The following is a 17,146-nucleotide window of genomic DNA, read 5'->3' as shown; positions in this document are numbered from 1 at the left end:
AACATATGGCTGTTAAACACTGCTAAACGTCCATCTCCATCCAACTGTATACTCTCCCTATGCATCTAAGGCAAAGAACCAACACTGTGAACATAAATGTCTCCACAAGAAAAGGAGAATTCAATTAGGGTTAAATTAGACAAAGGTAAGTGAAACTTTCAGAAACAGCTGCTAGATATAACCACAACGCCTGTGACACTAGCAATGCTTGGGGTGGATCACTTCAGCTGCTAGCTGTTGAACACCAGTGTTTCAAGATACAGCTTTTAGAAACATGTTTTATTTGTTTTGCTTATACCATCAGAACTGAAACTACTGTCTTGTCATTTCCCTAAAATAGGGAAATTGATCTAAAACACATACTGGTGCTTTTCAAAAGATAGCAATTTTAAAAGGGTGGTAGCAGCAGGGCGTTTGATCTTAAGAACTTTCAGGCTGCAGGAGAAAAATATGTGACCATAAGTGTTATGATTATCCATCCATTAGAGATTTTCATCAGTACCTATACCAATTTAAGTAACAATACAGCAAGATCCAAGGATTAGTGATGACAACGCACATTATCGTGAGGAATGACAAGCAGTACCCATCCTCATGTAAGTCACTGTTCTGAGAAACTGTTAAGTGTTCAAAGGCATCTAAATAGTTCACATTGAGTACAGGAGCAACCCATCCAGATCATACCCCTATTTGTTGCATATTTTTCCAGAAGAGCCACTCTAAGCCTTATTTGCATTTTGGCTTTGTCTTATAACATATCCACTACTGAAAAGTAATTGACATGTGTTTTTAATCCCAGTCGTCTGGCCAGATGACTAGTGCTGCAAGACGGCTGGTAGACAGCCTCACTTGTGTGATTCAGGACCCAAGCATAATTTGGTATACTTTTAATCAGTCGGCGCTCCAGTTTAACGGGAAAAGCTGTGAAATGTAGTTGCTTTGCCAAACCACACTCCACTCCTTTCATCTTCCTTTCAAGGAAAATGCTTTAACTTTGTCGATTACCATTGACTAATTCTAGGGCTGATTGTACATTTTATCCAATATCAGAAAGTCAAACTTGCTTTTTTCCCCCAAGCCACTTCAAATAACTGTGGAGATATTATCACCCCATAAGAATATAATGTTTTACTCCTAAGCAAGGGTGAGAAATCTGAGTATCGTGTGCAAGGCTCAAGATGACACTTAGGACAGAACATGCAGAGTAGAAATTGTTTCCTTCCATATCCAGGTAATATAAAGCTGACAACTGTAGTCCTGTCTTTATGGGATGAACAGTCCCTTTACAATCAGTTTCCTGAAAGGGAGAACAAATAGATAATAACTCTTCTGGTAACATATTATGGTACACTGGCCAGTGTTTTTTTGGCGATTAAACATAATCCTGTGAATCACATTAATTCACTTGCTGAGTGTTCATTTGCGGCATCCCTCTGTTGGGTCTTGGGGGCCCTCCACGACCTAGAAGACAAAAATGGCATTTGATTTTTCTTTCAAGTATTATTTGTTTTGCCTTCAAGCAGACTTTCATCTGAAGTCAAGAAGCATGTGGGCAGCTCGTCAGCACATTATTAGGCTTAAAGAGGCCAATTCTTCAGTGTTCAAGTTTCACCTGTCCTGGGAGTTGTCATTCGCAAATTTGCTCATGTTCTCTAGCTAAAAGAAGAGTGGAGCTAATGGAGTATTCCACCAGTACTCATTCATTCATTCATTCAACAAGTATTTATTGAGTGCCTACTATGTGCCAGGCACTGTCATGAGGCGTTGGGAATAGATACAGCAGTGAAGACAGACAAGGTACCTGCTCTCGTGGAGCTTACATTCTAATGTACACGCTAGCTTACATTTCAATAATAAGGAACATCATACTATCAAAATTAATAAAAGCACCAGAATGAAAACAGACCTTTTTACCTAAACTGTTAAAAAGAAACTACATAACATTCAAAATTGTATATTGACTTATAACAGGTAAAGTAAGTTTTTACATGCTGTTAAAACAGATATTTTATCTATCAGTTAAATCAACTTTCATAGAATATGCTACAAGGTGGGATAGAAGAACATAACCCACATTTGCATGCAAATACCTTTGATACTTCAAGTCAGTATTTCCCAGATGATCTGTTAACTTTTTGAAAAGCACTTCCTCAATGGTCAATTGCCACTAGCATTCAAATTAAAGTACTTTATAATTTTTCCTTAATATACACTTTATACATGTCATGGCCAGCCAATAACTAATTCTTTAACCTCCTTTAACCAGAGAACCACTTAGAACTTCAGATTACATGAAATGCTGTCTGTAATTAATTGTTCGACAGATTAACTTCCTGCCCACGTGAGAAATTATTTCCATTACTTGAAAGACAATTGAAACAAAATAAACTTCTAATGTTTAACTCCAAATTAATTAAGTTGCTAAGAATTTGGGAATTCTATTTAAACATTACAAATACATTTGATAGTTAGATCACTAACATTGATCCTAAAAGTAATCAAATTACAATTAGTCTGTCACTTCTAAATGGTTCTCTAGATATACCTGTGGCTTATCTGGCCATTAAAGGGTTTCTGGGCCTAAAATATAATATGCATGTTTCAAAAATCAAAGAGGGTAATAAATTTATATAAATGTTCAATCTCGTTCCAAAAATGTCTTACAAAAAGTTTCAGTAAGTACTTCCTAAAAACATTTAGCAGGTTTTAAGACCTGAAAAATAAATTTCCAGTTGGAAAACACTTTTCTGAGGCAGAGAAAATGTTCTGATTTTCAAGACAATAACAGGGAAAGTCACTCAAAAATTAAAATTTGGATTCAAAATGAAATTTTTAGAAACAGAGCATTTCATTTAATCTTGAGCAACACGTCTGGAAAAGATAAATGCACTCCTAACATATAACCTACATGCAGACTATGACCAGTTCTTCCAAGGCCAGAACAGAAGCTCCACATAAGAGCTAGGATCACCACCACAAAATATTACCTCGTGGGGCTCCCCGTGGTCCACTCTGCCCAGAGCCTCGCTTGAAATTCTGCTGATATCCATCCTAAAAGACAAGTTAGTTAGTACTGAAAAGGAAAAGTAATTTTACATGCCTATATTTACTCTTACAGCTTAACACTAGCAGAATACATAACTCCTAGGCATCACTGTATTATAGCTAAGTTTTTCTATTCTTACTATGTTTACATTAAACTTAATATTTTTATATGTTCTGTTTTGAAACCACTTTTAGAAAACTACATTAAGTGGTTATAGATGAATGTAAAACAAAACAAAAAAGCCAAAGGCATCATTTTTATAAAAAAGTATGTTGGACACCCCAAAATTAACCCCTGATCACTTAATGACTGAGATCCACCCTATGTTTACATACCCGCTGGTAGCCAGAGTAGTCCCGGGGAGCACTGAACTGAGATTGTGTATAACCACTGTTTGGAGTGTTTGAGAACGAAGGGCGGTAACCATCATATCCTCCTAAAATTTAGGACAAGGAAACAAATTACTTTTCGTTACAAGGACTCTGCTTTCTTAAAAGGAAGAGTAATAAAAATAAGCCACACTACTTATTTAAACTAATCTTGAATTCCCTATCTTGATCCAATCTGTTTATCAACATCTAAGCACCACCTGCTTTAGATGGTACTTTCTGTCCACCTAGGAATGAACACACATACACATACACACACCCCTAAACAAACTGCTCAGACTAAACTATAAACACAAACCTATGTAATAACTCACTATTTTCTCTCCCAATTTTATCATTTTAAAAACTGTTAACAGGCAGTGGTGGCGCACACCTTTAATCCCAGCACCTGGGAGCCAGAAGCAGGTGGATCTCTGAGTTCAAAGCCAGCCCGGGCTAGAGCTAGTTCCAGGATATGCCCCAAAGCTACAGAGAAACCGGCTCGAAAAACCAAAATAAATAAATGCAAAAACAAAAACAAAAACAAAAAAACCCACCAAAAACCAAAAACAACTGTCAAAATAAACCAGGCATGATGGTACATGCCTTTAATTCCAGCACTCAAAAGTCAGAGGCAGGAGGATCTGAAGTTTGAAGCCAAGCACATACAGCACACACTTCAAAGGTTTTAAATTACACATTAAGGGACTAATACAGACAGGTAATTCTTTCCTAAAAATCATGAGACAAATCTCTACTATTTTACAAATGAGAAAAGACTTGAAACTTCAAAAAGTAATCAGAAGTTGCTTTTATTTGTTTACCTCTAAATCCATTGGCAGGGCCCCTGTATCCATTCATTAAGCCTCTGGCACCACGAGATCCTCCTCGGGACACTCCACGACTGTTGTAGTAAGGCTGACTGCTACGTGGAAAGCCAGAGTTCTGCTGGGGGGGCTGCTGGTGGTTGCCAGGCACTTGATGGGGCTGGTCCTGGGAAGCATGGTAAGTGCCAACCACTGTTAAAGAAAAATGGACATACATGAACTGAGTTCACTAACTAGCGTTCTTTCTCCCACATCTTCTGAATTATACAAAATCTTCTACACTTCATTCTTAAAATTTATTTGAATAAATTTGCCTATTAATAGGAAATGAAGTTCCGATTTCTCCCTACCCACCTGTAAGATGACGCTTTAGGGTCATTTTCCTAAAGTCATTTTAGACTTTTGAAAGCACAGCTTACAATATCATCCACACATACAACTGAAAAAGACTATATTACCAACACCTTCTAAAAGTTACTGGCCTTTTAGCAAAATTAGACTACATTTAACTCACAAAATTAATGATGAAATAGTGTGTATCATTGCTTTTCATTATAAAGCTCCTTAGTTATGTAATTTTCTTATAGTTTCTTAATTTCTAGACACTTGATGAAACATATAAACCATATTCATAGCTAAATGTCTACATAGAAAAAGTTGTCAATTTTGTATCTGAAACATTAGAGGCTTTCAACATACACCCCTTGGCGCCTATCTAAAATGACAAATACAGCCATCTTAGAAGACATTTAAATGGTATCCACAATGGCATTCAACCTATCAGAAGAGATGGTTCTAAAAAAACGCTTACATTACTTTGCAACCATCTACCCACCCACCCTTTCCCACCCTACTCCATAATGAGTGGAGTTAAACAAAAGAAAAGATAAACATTAGATACCAATACACATTATTTAATTATTGTTCCAGTGTTTTTAACTCACAGGAGAGGAAGAGAATTTCTATGTACCTTTGGAAGATGAGGAAAATAAGAGAACCAAATGCTGTTCCCACACTAGGAATAAAGACCAGTACCCGAAACAACAGCAGTTTCTAGAAATTTAACCCATGTATTCACTGACCCACCCACCCCAAGGAATCCAGACAGGGCCTTTTCTTTGCCATGGAAAAAAAGGCAGAAAATGACTATGCAGAGAAAAATAAATACTCAGGGCTTCTTTTCAGCTAGTTAACTGAACTATTTATTATTTATGATAGAAGTTTTCTGTACAGATTATCTTGGATTATATTCAACACAAAAATTTCAAGCAAATGCCAATTTCAAATTACATTATATTAAAGAAAAGGTTCATTAATATGCATATAAAAACAGTAAAAATAAATGATTTTTTCAAATATTTTGGCTGTTGTCTTTAGACAAGTCTCACTACATAGCCTAGGCTGGCCTTGAACTCTTCTACCTCAAGTTTCTCAAGGTCTAGATTAAAACAAGTATGTACCATCACACCTACCTACTATCAATCCTCATGTTTTTCCCTGCTTTGGTTTTTCAAGAAAGAGTTTCTCTGTTTAACAACAGTCCTGGCTGTACTAGAACTCTCTGTAGACCAGGCTGGCCTTGAACTCATAGATCTGCCTGCCAAAGACACCCAGAGTGCTGGGTAAAGGCATGTGCCTCCACCATCCGGCTTATCATTAAGAATTTCACTCTCATTCTAGAGATGGCTCCCCAGTTAAAAGCACTGGCTGCTCTTTCAGGAGACCTGAGTCAATTGTCAGCACCCATACAGAGGCCCCCCACCCATATGGAGGCTCACAACCATCTGTGACTCCAATTCCAAGAATCCAAAACCCTATTCTGGCCTCCTCCAGCAAACATGGTGGATAGACATGCAGGCAAAACACCCAGACACAATAAAACAATATTCTGCTATACTCGTAGATTGGTGCCTAGCCCAACTGTCAAGAGAGTCTTCACCCAGCAACTGATGGAAACAGATGCAGAGACCTACAGTCAAGGACTAGGAGGAGCCCAGGGAAATCAGGTAGAAGGGGGAAAAAAGATCATAGGAGACAATAGAGTCAAGAAAATCCACAGAATCAACTAATCCGGGCATACAGAGACTGAACTACCAACCAGGAAGACTGCACAGGACCAACCTTGATCCTCTGTGTGGGTGTGGGTGTGGGTGTGTGAGAACTGTGTCTTCTTGTGGGACTCCTAACAGTGAGAACAGGAGATATCTCTGATTCTGTTGTCTGCTTTTGTAACCTATTCCTCCTACCGGGATTGCCCTATTTAGTCTTAATAGAAGAGGAGGTGCCTAGTCTCGGTACAACTTAATATACTACCAGGGCTGGTTGACATCATGGCTAACTTGCCCCTATCTGAAGAAAAGGAGGAGTAGATGAGGAGTTGAAGTGGAGGGGAGCGACTGAAGTAGAAGAGGGAAGGGACACTTTGGTTGGCCTACAGAAACAAAGAAATAAAAAACTTAACAGGTATATAAATTAAATATCCAATGCTAATAAATCATAATTTTTTTGAGAAAGTATTTCACTATACATGTAGCCCTGGCTAGCCAGAAACTAGCAGTCCAGGCTAGCCTCAAACTCAAGAGATCTTCCTGCCTCCTGAATACTGGGATTAAGGCATGTGTGGCCATGCCAGGAAAGAAACACTACAGAGAGACAGAGAGACGGAGGGGGGGGGGAAGGAAAGGGAGGGAGAAAAAACACAAGACAGTCTTTTTCAGTGTAGCAGAATTCCTATTTATTTAAAATGTAGCATATAAAGGAAAAGCCAAGCCAGGCATGGTGGCACACGGTTTTCGACCCAGAATTCAGAATGCAGAGACATGCTTATCTGTATATTACAGGCTAGTCTGTTCAACAAAGCAAGTTCCAGGCAAAGGCAAACCCTGTCTTAAAAGATAAGAAACAAAGATTCTTTCCTGGGTACTTTTTTTCACGGAAAAACAAATTACTAAATAGATTTTATTCCAATTAATACCAGGCCTAGAACACACCAGGTAATTTTCCATACACAAGGGGTTTAAATTACCAACACACAGTTTTGTCCACTTAGAAGATTTACTACTCAATTAAAAGATGAAGAATTATATTTGAAATGACAGTGATGAAGAAAAGAAAGTGCTCATGGGGTAACACTTGCATAAAAAACTAAAAGAAGTCAGAAACCAAGAAGAACAAAGGAACTAAGAGATCACTGTAGTGGCGACGTTAATAAAAACCTATTATAGGGCTGGTAGGATGGCTCAGTGAATAAAGTGTCTGCCCTGCAAGCAAGCCTGTGGCCCACACTGACATGCAAGTAGAGAACTGACTCCCAAGTTGTCCTCTAGATGCCACACACACACACACTTGTGTGTGAGGAACATGTGTGCACGTCAACAAATTAAAGTGCTACTTTTAAACAAGATTTTAAATGTATGTGTAGATTAACCCTTTCATTCAAAAAAAAAAATAGAAGACTGAGAACTCATCCTAGACTGGTGGGTGGTGGTGCACGCCTTTAATCCCACCTCTAGGGAGGCAGAGAAAGATGGATCTGTGATTTCCAAGCCAGCCTAGCCTACAAAGGGAGTTCCAAGACAGCCTGAGCTGTCAGAGAGAAACCCTGTGCTGTGGGAGGGGCGGAGGATGACAATGGACACGGACAACAACAAAACCATAAAAAGTCACCCTAGCCTTCTTACCCGTTTGCAGTTGATCTTGCTGAAGCTCTGTTTGCTCCACTTGGTGAGGCTGACTGGGAAAACTCTGATTGTAACTAGCCTGGTACTGATTCTGTTGTTTCAAGGTTTCTGGTTCATTAACAGGAGGAACTGGGGCATTCATATTGAACACCTGTAGCAAATCAAATAAAAAAAATGTAAGTGATTAATACTTCAGGAATTCTGCTGACACTAATAAAACCCTATTTCAGATTATAGCACTTTTTCTAGTAATTATATAATTTAAAAATAATCACTGATGAATTAGTGAAGCATAACATCTAAATTCTACTTTCAAACATTCCAATAAAATAAAGAGCAAAGACGCCAACAGTTACACATCTAGGTTCTAAGTCCACAAACATACAACACTCCTTTGTTTTTAGATTTAAAGAGTTAGTGTATGTTGCCGGGCGGTGTTGGCGCACGCCTTTAATCCCAGCACTCGGGAGGCAGAGGCAGGCGGATCTCTGTGAGTTCGAGACCAGCCTGGTCTACAAGAGCTAGTTCCAGGACAGGCTCCAAAGCTACAGAGAAACCCTGTCTCGAAAAACCCAAAAAAAAAAAAAAAAAAAAAAAAAGAGTTAGTATATGTGTTTATGTGTATGAACTGCACATGTGGAGGCTAGAGAACAACTTTCATAACTTAGATTTCTTATTCTCCCATTTGAGTTCCAGGGACCTTACCTACTGATTCATCTCTCTGGCCTGTTTGTTTTGTTTAAACTAGATCTTTTAACCTTTGGAGGAAAGCTAAAAATTTTACATATGAGTGACTCATAAGGCTAAAACTCATCACTGAGAAGTCTAACAATCAGAGTCTAGTGGTCAGTAAACATAACACAGATAACAAGGTTCAGCTCTATTTACCATGACTCATAGTACACACTAAACAGTGTTAACTGCTCACCGTTTGCATGGATTGGAATGGAGCCGCATTTACATTTATTCCGCTGCTATGCAAGGGTTTACTTGTCCCAGTCTGGAACACTTGAGGCTGAGAAGCAGCCGGAAGGGATGATGCTGCTGTAGTCTGGTCTGTATTTAGAGATATTGCTGCCTAAACACAAAGTGAAGAAACTACTTTAATGGTAAACTAACACAAAATAGGACCCAAAAGAATCATTGCATTTGTAGTTTAAGGACCATGCCAGGTCATGCTGATAACAGAACTTGCCTGAATCTGATCCATTGGCTCCTTTTGTGGCCGCTGCTCTGTAGCATGCGAAGGTTGGTACAAGGGTTGAGACGCTGTATACCCCTCACTTGTGGACGAAACCAAAGGAACCTATACAAAAATAATAATCTCAAACCTTATTTTCTTCTAACAAAATTCATCATTAAAAAATTATACTAACTCTAATACAGATTCAAAGAAAAAGATATGTCTGTTAAGAAAATTTCTCTGTATCTTGAGACTATAGACTATAATATATAACTGGTTAGGTAACACACTTTAATCCCAGTACTGGGGGAAGCAGAGGCAAAGAAATCTCTGTGACTTCAAGTTCTACATAGCAAGGTCCAAGTCAATCAGGGCTATATATTGAGACTGTTTCAAAATGAATTAAACATGCAACAACTGCAAACTATTCTGATATTTAAATCTTAAAGTCTAAGTTAGTTAAAGTAGTTAACTGGCAGTGGTTTAGTTTGTTCTGGATTTTTGTTTTTTGTTTTCCTCAAGACAGAAACACTTTCTCTGCTTGGTCCTGGTTATCTCTACAGACCAGGCTAGCCTCAAGCTCAGAGATCCACCTGACTCCTTCATCCTGAGTGCTGGAATTAAAGGCGTGTGCCACCACAACCTCGCAACTGTTTTAAAGCCATTTATTTCCATTTAATATGCTATTACAGGGCTGGAGAAATAGCTCAGCGGTTAAGAGCACTGACTGTTCTTCCAGAGGACCTGAGTTCAATTCCCAGCAATCACATGGTGGCTCACAACCATCTGTATAGAGATCTGGCGCCCTCTTCTGGCCTGCAGGAGGCAGAATGCTGTATACATAATAAAATCTTTAAAAAAATATGCTATTACATATGCAATTATCAATGTAAAATAACTTTTAAGACAAGGTCCTAATGTGTTTAGTATGTAAAAATTTTAAAAGTCACCAAAACAAAAACAAATATAAGCATGGAAATAAATTCTAATAACTACCTATTGATAATCAATTTTAACAAGTGCATCCCAGATTGAGTCCTCATTAAAAAAGAACATAAATGAAACTACTCATCCACTCTTACCTGTGTGGCTTCTGGTTGTACAGGAACTTGATTAGGTTGGGCAAGTCTAGATTCAGAATGAACTGCAAATTTAAGAGCATTGTTACATAAGATCAAATTTCTTAAGAGAAAATCTAATTTTTTAAACTTTACATTATACATAATGCTAAGGGTAAATTTCTATAACCAAATGATGAATATTCAAAATAAGTTGCAAAGTACAACTAAGATTTCAGCTTTCAAATTAGCACTAAGCAGAGATAAAGATTATAGTCTCGTAGTTGTATCTATTTTGTGCTTTGGGTCAAGATACCAGTAAGAAAAGTATCAGTAGAAGGTAGACTCTAACAGATAATAAATAACCAGTACCAGTACTTTTGAGAAAGTCCACCTCTGAAAGTATGATTTCCTAATTCTCACACCCAGGTGTCCTGGTCTGGTCCTGGAGAGATGGCTCAGCAGGTAAAGCACTTGCTGCTCTTCCAAAGGACTGGAGTTCGGCTTCCAGCATCCACAACAAGTTGCTCATAACCACCTGTAACTCCAATTTCAGAGGATCCAACACCCTCCCTGACCTCTGCAGGCACCCAAACACACTGGCATACATACACACACAAATAAAAACAATGTTAATTTTTAAAGTAGCACAAGAAAGTAGTATTACTTATATTCAAGACTTTGACAAGGGCTGACAAGAAGATTCAATGGATTAAGAAACACTTAGGCAGTAGTGGCACACGCCTTTAATCCCAGCACTCAGGAGACTGAGGCTGGTGGACCTCTGTGCGTTCAAGGCCAGCTTGGTCTACAGAGAGAGCTCCAGAACCAGCTCCAAAGCTACAGAGAAACCCTGTCTCAAAAAACATAAACAAACAAAGAAACAAACAGAAAAGAAACACTGTTGCTGTCATCCCGTAAAACCTGAATTCTTTTTATCTTTAGAACTCTCATGATAGAATGAAAAAACAAGTCTGTCTCCAAGTTCTCCTCTGACCTCCATATGCTCAATAGCATTGTGCACACATGAGCGCGCACACACACATACACACAAATAATAATGAAACCAAACAATGTAAGACTTTTGGCTAGATTTTTAAACAAAGTTAATATCTTAAGATCAACTTTATGTTTCCATAGGAGATTTAAAAAAAATTTACAGCCAGGCACAATGAAACAAATCTTTAATCCCAGCACTGGGAGGCAGAAGCAAATATATCTAAGTTTGAGGCCAGGTTGGTGTAGACAGTGAGCTCCAGCCAGGGTTACATAGTAAGACCCTGTCGAAAACAACCAACCAAAAAAAAAAAAAAAAAAAAAAACCAAAACACAAAAAACCCAAAAACAAACAAACCTCATGGGCTTTTTAATAAATCACACACAGTATGCACCTTTATTAGACAGTCTCCACTTCCTCCTACTTCTTTCCCAACCATAGCTAAACAGATCATCAAAAGTACAGGCCATTGCATAGGTTTTTAGAATGCACCAAACACCAGTGGGGAGTCTATGGGCTTAGTTAGCATTAGCTGAGTGTATGATAACCTTACAGGTATGTAAATACCACATGTCTCAACTTTGACACAATTCCGATGAGAATTTCTGAACTCCTCCTTACAATGGTGGAATTCAGAAAAATGGACATTAAACACACACACACACACAAACAACAAAAAAAAAAAAAACAGGTTGGGCTGTAGAGCTGGTTCAGCAGCTAAGAACAGTTGTTGCTGCAGAGGACCCAAGTTCAATCACAGCATCCACTTGATGGCTCACAATTACTCCAGTCCCAAGGGATGCATGTGGAACAAAACATACATGCATACAAAACATGTAAAATAAACCTAATAATAATAATAAAAACAGCTGTTCTTCATGTTGGCATTAACTCTTCTACTTCTTGATTCAGATATGACATAAGCTCCCTTTCATGTACAGAAATCCTAATTATATTTCAAAAGTTAACTATTTGTGACTAAGCAACCTTCTGACACTTAAGAATATTCCAGGTGTGGTGGCACACCCCTATGACTGGATTACTTGAGGAGTAGAGGCAGTCAGTTCCCAATGAATATAATGCCAACCTGGTCTACATAGTGGTTTCTAGGAAAGTTATAGCTATATGATGAGACCCTAGCTCAAAAATACCAAAAAACCAAATATATAAGTTACACTAGATTTTACATTACTTTATACCATTTTGATATGCTCTGGTGAGAAAATGAAGACCAAGATCAAAACTACTAATGGTCCTATAGGGAAGATCCACTCAGTACAATGCAGACTCTATGGGGGAGTTACTATAATCAATGATGCATATGGAATGTCTCATTCTTCTTCTCTTCCTTTCATGCTCATGAATCCCCTCCAGGGCTGTATCATCAGAAATTTTCAACCAAGAACTGCGAGCATACACGGAATGGATTATTTTTCTCTTAATCTTAAGAGTTTTAAATTTGCTGGGCAGTGAGTGGTGGCACATGTCTTTAATCCCAGCACTCGTGAAACAGACAGGCAGATCTCTCTGAGTTCCAGGACAGCTAGGGCTGTTACACAGAGAAACCCTGGGGAGGCGGGGTATCTGGGAGGATTTTTACAATGAGGCTCAGCATTTAAGAGAACACACAGGATGATAGGTTTTCCTGTTCCACCACGCAGCTCAAGTACTTAGAACTCCACTTCGAGAGGGATTCAAGAGTCTCTAACTTCCCAGAGCACCAAAACTCACTACACAAATGCCCCCCACCAAAATCTTTTTTTTTTTTTTTTTTTTTTTTTTTTTGAGACAGAGTTTCTCTATGGCTTTGGAGGTAGAGAAGATGAAAGAACATAGTGAAGGCTTCTGGAACACTATTAATTTCCCATTCATCACTTAGATGCTATTGTGTTTAATTTGGGAAATCATCAGTTCTGAGTGTCTGTGTCAATACAAGTGTTACAAGAAATGACAGAACTAGTTATTAACTGCTTACAGGATAACAGTTCTCAAAGGACTCAAATAAAAGCATTACAAAGGGCAAAATTAACTTTCAAAAACTCTGAAATCAGTACTGGGTCTCGAATTTATTTCCTCTCTTCAAAAAAAAAAAATCATTGAAGGCCTAGGGGTAGTTAAAAGACAGACTTTGGAGACTGCTAAGATGGTTCATATGGTTTTAAAAAAAAAAAGCAACTTGTCCCACCAAGCCTGATGACCTGATTTTGTACCTGAAGAAGCAACAGTTGGGACTCTTGAAAGTTGTTCACCACACATGCAAACACATGCACACACAGAGGCATTATATTCTCTAAAAATGAACTATTTTTAAATCATCATTACTAACCCGGAGGGCAAACAAGCTGAGGCATTTCCATGTTTTGGGTAGGGTTCATAGGTTGTGCAGAAACTATGGCAGGATCAAGCGTCTGATTTTCAAAATCCAACATTGAATCCTACAAGTCAGAATATAATTGAATTACGTCAAACAATATACATTTAAAGTTAATGTTAACAGTGCTTTACTAAAATACACTTACCTGTATGAAATTATAGGGTCCCTGCATTTGGGCCATTAGATCTTGAACTCGCTGCCGTCTCACAAGTGGATCTGACTGAGCCACTGGGGTCAAAGAGTGGGGTTCTGGTACTGACGGAGATGCAGCCTGAGGCTGCTGCTGGAGTGAGTTTACCACCTAAAATAGGAGAGGGAAAAAAAAAAAAGACTCCAGCATCTTCACAGATGTTTCCCAAACACTAAATACACCATCTAGACTGTCATGAGGAAAACAAGCTTTACCCAAAAAAAGGTAGGAGCAGACAGATGGCTGGATAAAAGCATTCCCAGTCAAACCTGAGGACAGGAGTTCAATTCCCCAGAACACACAGGGTGGAAGGAAGCAACTGCAAACTGTTCTCAACCACCAACATGCACCTCATGGTCCAAACTAAGACTTAAATAGTATTATTAAATTTGCAGAGAGCGTTCTTTCAGAGAACCTCTTTCATCCTCCATCCCCCCCCCCCCAAAAAGAGGTTCCTCAAAAAGAACATTTTGGATTAATATAGTGCTTCCAGTTTTCTTAACCTAAAATAATTAGCATGTAGTAATTTAGTTCACTACCTTTCAATCTATTTTATTTTAAACTATAGAGGAATATAAAGGGAACTAATGAAGTAGGGATGAAAACATTTAAGGGACTTATATCAGAGACTACATCAAGAAACAACAGAAATCCATAAAGTCTAGTAATAAAACAGCTTTTAAGTAAAGTCAAAGACGACAGCGACACACATTTTTTTGTGAGGTGGGAGCCCAAATTTTGCACAACATGGTATCAAAGAAACAAATGAGGAGGCTAGAGATACAGTTTGGCACTTAAGAGTACTGACTGCTCTTCCAGTGGACCAAGATTTGATTTCCAGAACCCACATAGTGGTTGACAACCATCTGTAACTCCAGTTCAAGGGTATCTGGTGCCCACTTCTAGCTTTTGAATGGCATTGGGCACACATGGTATACAAACATACATTCTTGCAAAACATTCTTCTATATTAAAAATAAATTTTAAAAACAAGATAATCAAAGCAAAACCATGTACTTTGACAGATTAAATGTGCCAATAATACAAAAAAACTAGAAACCTAATTTATTCTCAAGATTGGTAAAAATTGCTAACATCAAATGACATTAACCTTATAATACAAAAAAATCCTTACCTCAACTGTTTCAACTGCCCACTCATCTACTTGCTCCTTCTCACCACTGGTGAACTGTGTTTCTGCCATGAATTGTCTATTGACATACTGAAAAGAAAAGTCAATGTTTAGGATATCTGTTTTAAAGACAGAAGGATAAAAGCAGTATTAAATTTAAAAGAAATTATACCTCTGTTGATTCAACCTCACTTTGCTCCGTGTATTCTTCTGTTGGCTCAGGTTCTAGAGTTAAAAAGGAAATGAAACAGAAGAGACTTCTATAAGTCAGTGAAATTATAATGGTGGAAACCTGTTATATACTTATCTCAATCTACAGAAGGTACAAGGAGCCAAGGGGAGGGAGCCAAATACTTAGGTAATAACATATTAGGCTTGTCTATTCCAACAAATATACCTACCTCTATTACTGTAGTAAAGAAATTATGGAATTGTAGGAGAATGAAAAGAGCAATTTAAATTGTTTATACATATATGGATGTATTGTCTATAGCCCACACAAAGCCAGACAAGGATGGCAGATCCCCTAAACTGGAGTTATAGACAGTTGTGAGCATCCTCTGGATGCTTAGAATCAAACCCTGAGCCGGGCATTGGTGGCGCAGAGGCAGGTGGATCGCTGTGAGTTTGAGGCCAGCCTGGTCTACAAGAGCTAGTTCCAGGACAGGCTCCAAAGCCAGAGAAACAAAACAAAAACAAAAACAAACAAAAAAATCAAACCCTGGTTCTATGCAGAAGCAGTAAGTGTTCTCAACTAAGGAGACATCTCTCCACCCCCCCCACACACACTTTCTGCTTAATTTCACTATGAATCTAAAACTGCTCTTAAGAAAAACAAAGTCTGTAAATGACAACCAAAAAAGGGTGAAAATTTGTTTCAACGTATTCAGTTCCACTTAAAATCTAATCTAAAATAATACTTTACCATCAGATAATCAAGGAATCTGAATATATTAGTGCTAAGTTCTTATATTATACCTTTTTTTCTTTTTTTTTTATTAAAACTTTCTTTTTTTATATTTATTTATTTATTATGCATACAATACTCTGTCTGTGTGTATGTCTGTAGGCCAGAAGAGGGCAGTAGACCTCATTTACAGATGGTTGTGAGCCACCATGTGGTTGCCGGGAATTGAACTCAGGACCTTTGGAAGAGCAGGCAATGCTCTTAACCACTGAGCCATCTCTCCAGCCCTATTATACCTTTTTTTAACAGTCAGTTTTTTTACGTTATTCAAGGATTAACAGTAGCTTCTAGGGTGAACATAAAGAAAAATAAAAGCCTCCTAGATTGGGCCTGGAGTAACATGACATACACACACCTGGAGACAGGTGTACCTATGGCTGTCTTGAAACTCACTATATAGATAGACCAGGTTGGCCTTGTACTCACAGAGATCCACCTGCCTCAAAGCATGCCCAGTTTGGTGCACACCTTTAAATCCTGACAAAGGCAGGCAGATATCTAGGAGTTCCAGACCAGTATAAGTTATATATTAAGACTATCTGAAGAAAAAACAATAACAATAAAATTTATTAATAAAAGCAGAAAAACTAACATCACAAAAAGCCTGTCTTGCTGGGTAGTGGTGGCACCCATTTTTAATCCAGCATTCAAGAGACAGAGCAAAGCGGATCTCTTTACGTTCAAGTCAATCTGACATACAAAGTGAGTTCCAGGACAGTCAAAGCTACACAGAGAAACTCTGTCTCAAAAAAACCAAAAGACAAATCTATCTCACTACCCATATTACACCAATAAGCAGTCTTCTCCTATGGCTTGACCTAACAGCAACCTACACACCTAAATAGAAACCTGGAATACTTAGCAATTTACCCCAATTTAGATAGCTGGTGTTCAAGTAAGTTTTGCAATCAAATTCTGAACTCATGTTTTGAAAATAGCCCCAAAATGTTGAAGTAGCTAGCTATATTCAATTTTACTAATCAATTTAAGAATGTCCATGAAAGTACTCAGATTATCTAGTCACACTAGTGTTGCATTAAGATGCTAAATAGGAACTGCAAAGAATCCCTTGCTGTTAAGTTTACAGATCAGAACCATAGTCTACACTCTCTCCCCACCTTCCACCTTAAAAAGAAAAAAATCATGTTATCATATTTTATGTCGTTATGTGATCAAGACCTGTAAGAAAAATGACAGGCACTGAATACTTCAGATTACTAACATATCTTGCCATACTCCAAGTGCATTTTAAAATTTAAATAGATATAATAACACACACACACACACACACACACACACACACTCCCCCTTATCAAAGGAAACG

The 17,146-nt window shown here is 38.1% G+C and overlaps 1 protein-coding gene across 2 annotated transcripts in view; it reads right to left on the bottom strand.

The window, feature by feature from the left end:
- Positions 1-698: 698 nt before the first annotated feature.
- Caprin1 (cell cycle associated protein 1) overlaps positions 699-17,146 on the bottom strand; it is a 34,528-nt gene continuing 18,080 nt past the window's right edge. For both annotated transcript variants that reach the window (XM_038329301.1, XM_038329302.1), the window contains 12 exons: positions 15,028-15,080; positions 14,859-14,945; positions 13,679-13,834; positions 13,486-13,594; positions 10,187-10,248; positions 9,117-9,227; positions 8,850-8,999; positions 7,922-8,072; positions 4,239-4,433; positions 3,382-3,482; positions 2,988-3,051; positions 699-1,461 (listed from right to left, as the gene is read on the bottom strand). In XM_038329301.1, the coding sequence (XP_038185229.1) occupies positions 1,397-1,461; positions 2,988-3,051; positions 3,382-3,482; positions 4,239-4,433; positions 7,922-8,072; positions 8,850-8,999; positions 9,117-9,227; positions 10,187-10,248; positions 13,486-13,594; positions 13,679-13,834; positions 14,859-14,945; positions 15,028-15,080 (1,304 nt within the window). In that variant the 3' untranslated portion in view covers positions 699-1,396. The remainder of the gene's footprint in view (positions 1,462-2,987; positions 3,052-3,381; positions 3,483-4,238; positions 4,434-7,921; positions 8,073-8,849; positions 9,000-9,116; positions 9,228-10,186; positions 10,249-13,485; positions 13,595-13,678; positions 13,835-14,858; positions 14,946-15,027; positions 15,081-17,146) is intronic.

The sequence above is a fragment of the Arvicola amphibius genome, chromosome 5, assembly GCF_903992535.2.
Source record: "Arvicola amphibius chromosome 5, mArvAmp1.2, whole genome shotgun sequence".
In the NCBI taxonomy this organism is placed as follows: Eukaryota; Metazoa; Chordata; class Mammalia; order Rodentia; family Cricetidae; genus Arvicola; species Arvicola amphibius.
This window is presented reverse-complemented; position numbering and strand designations above follow the sequence as displayed.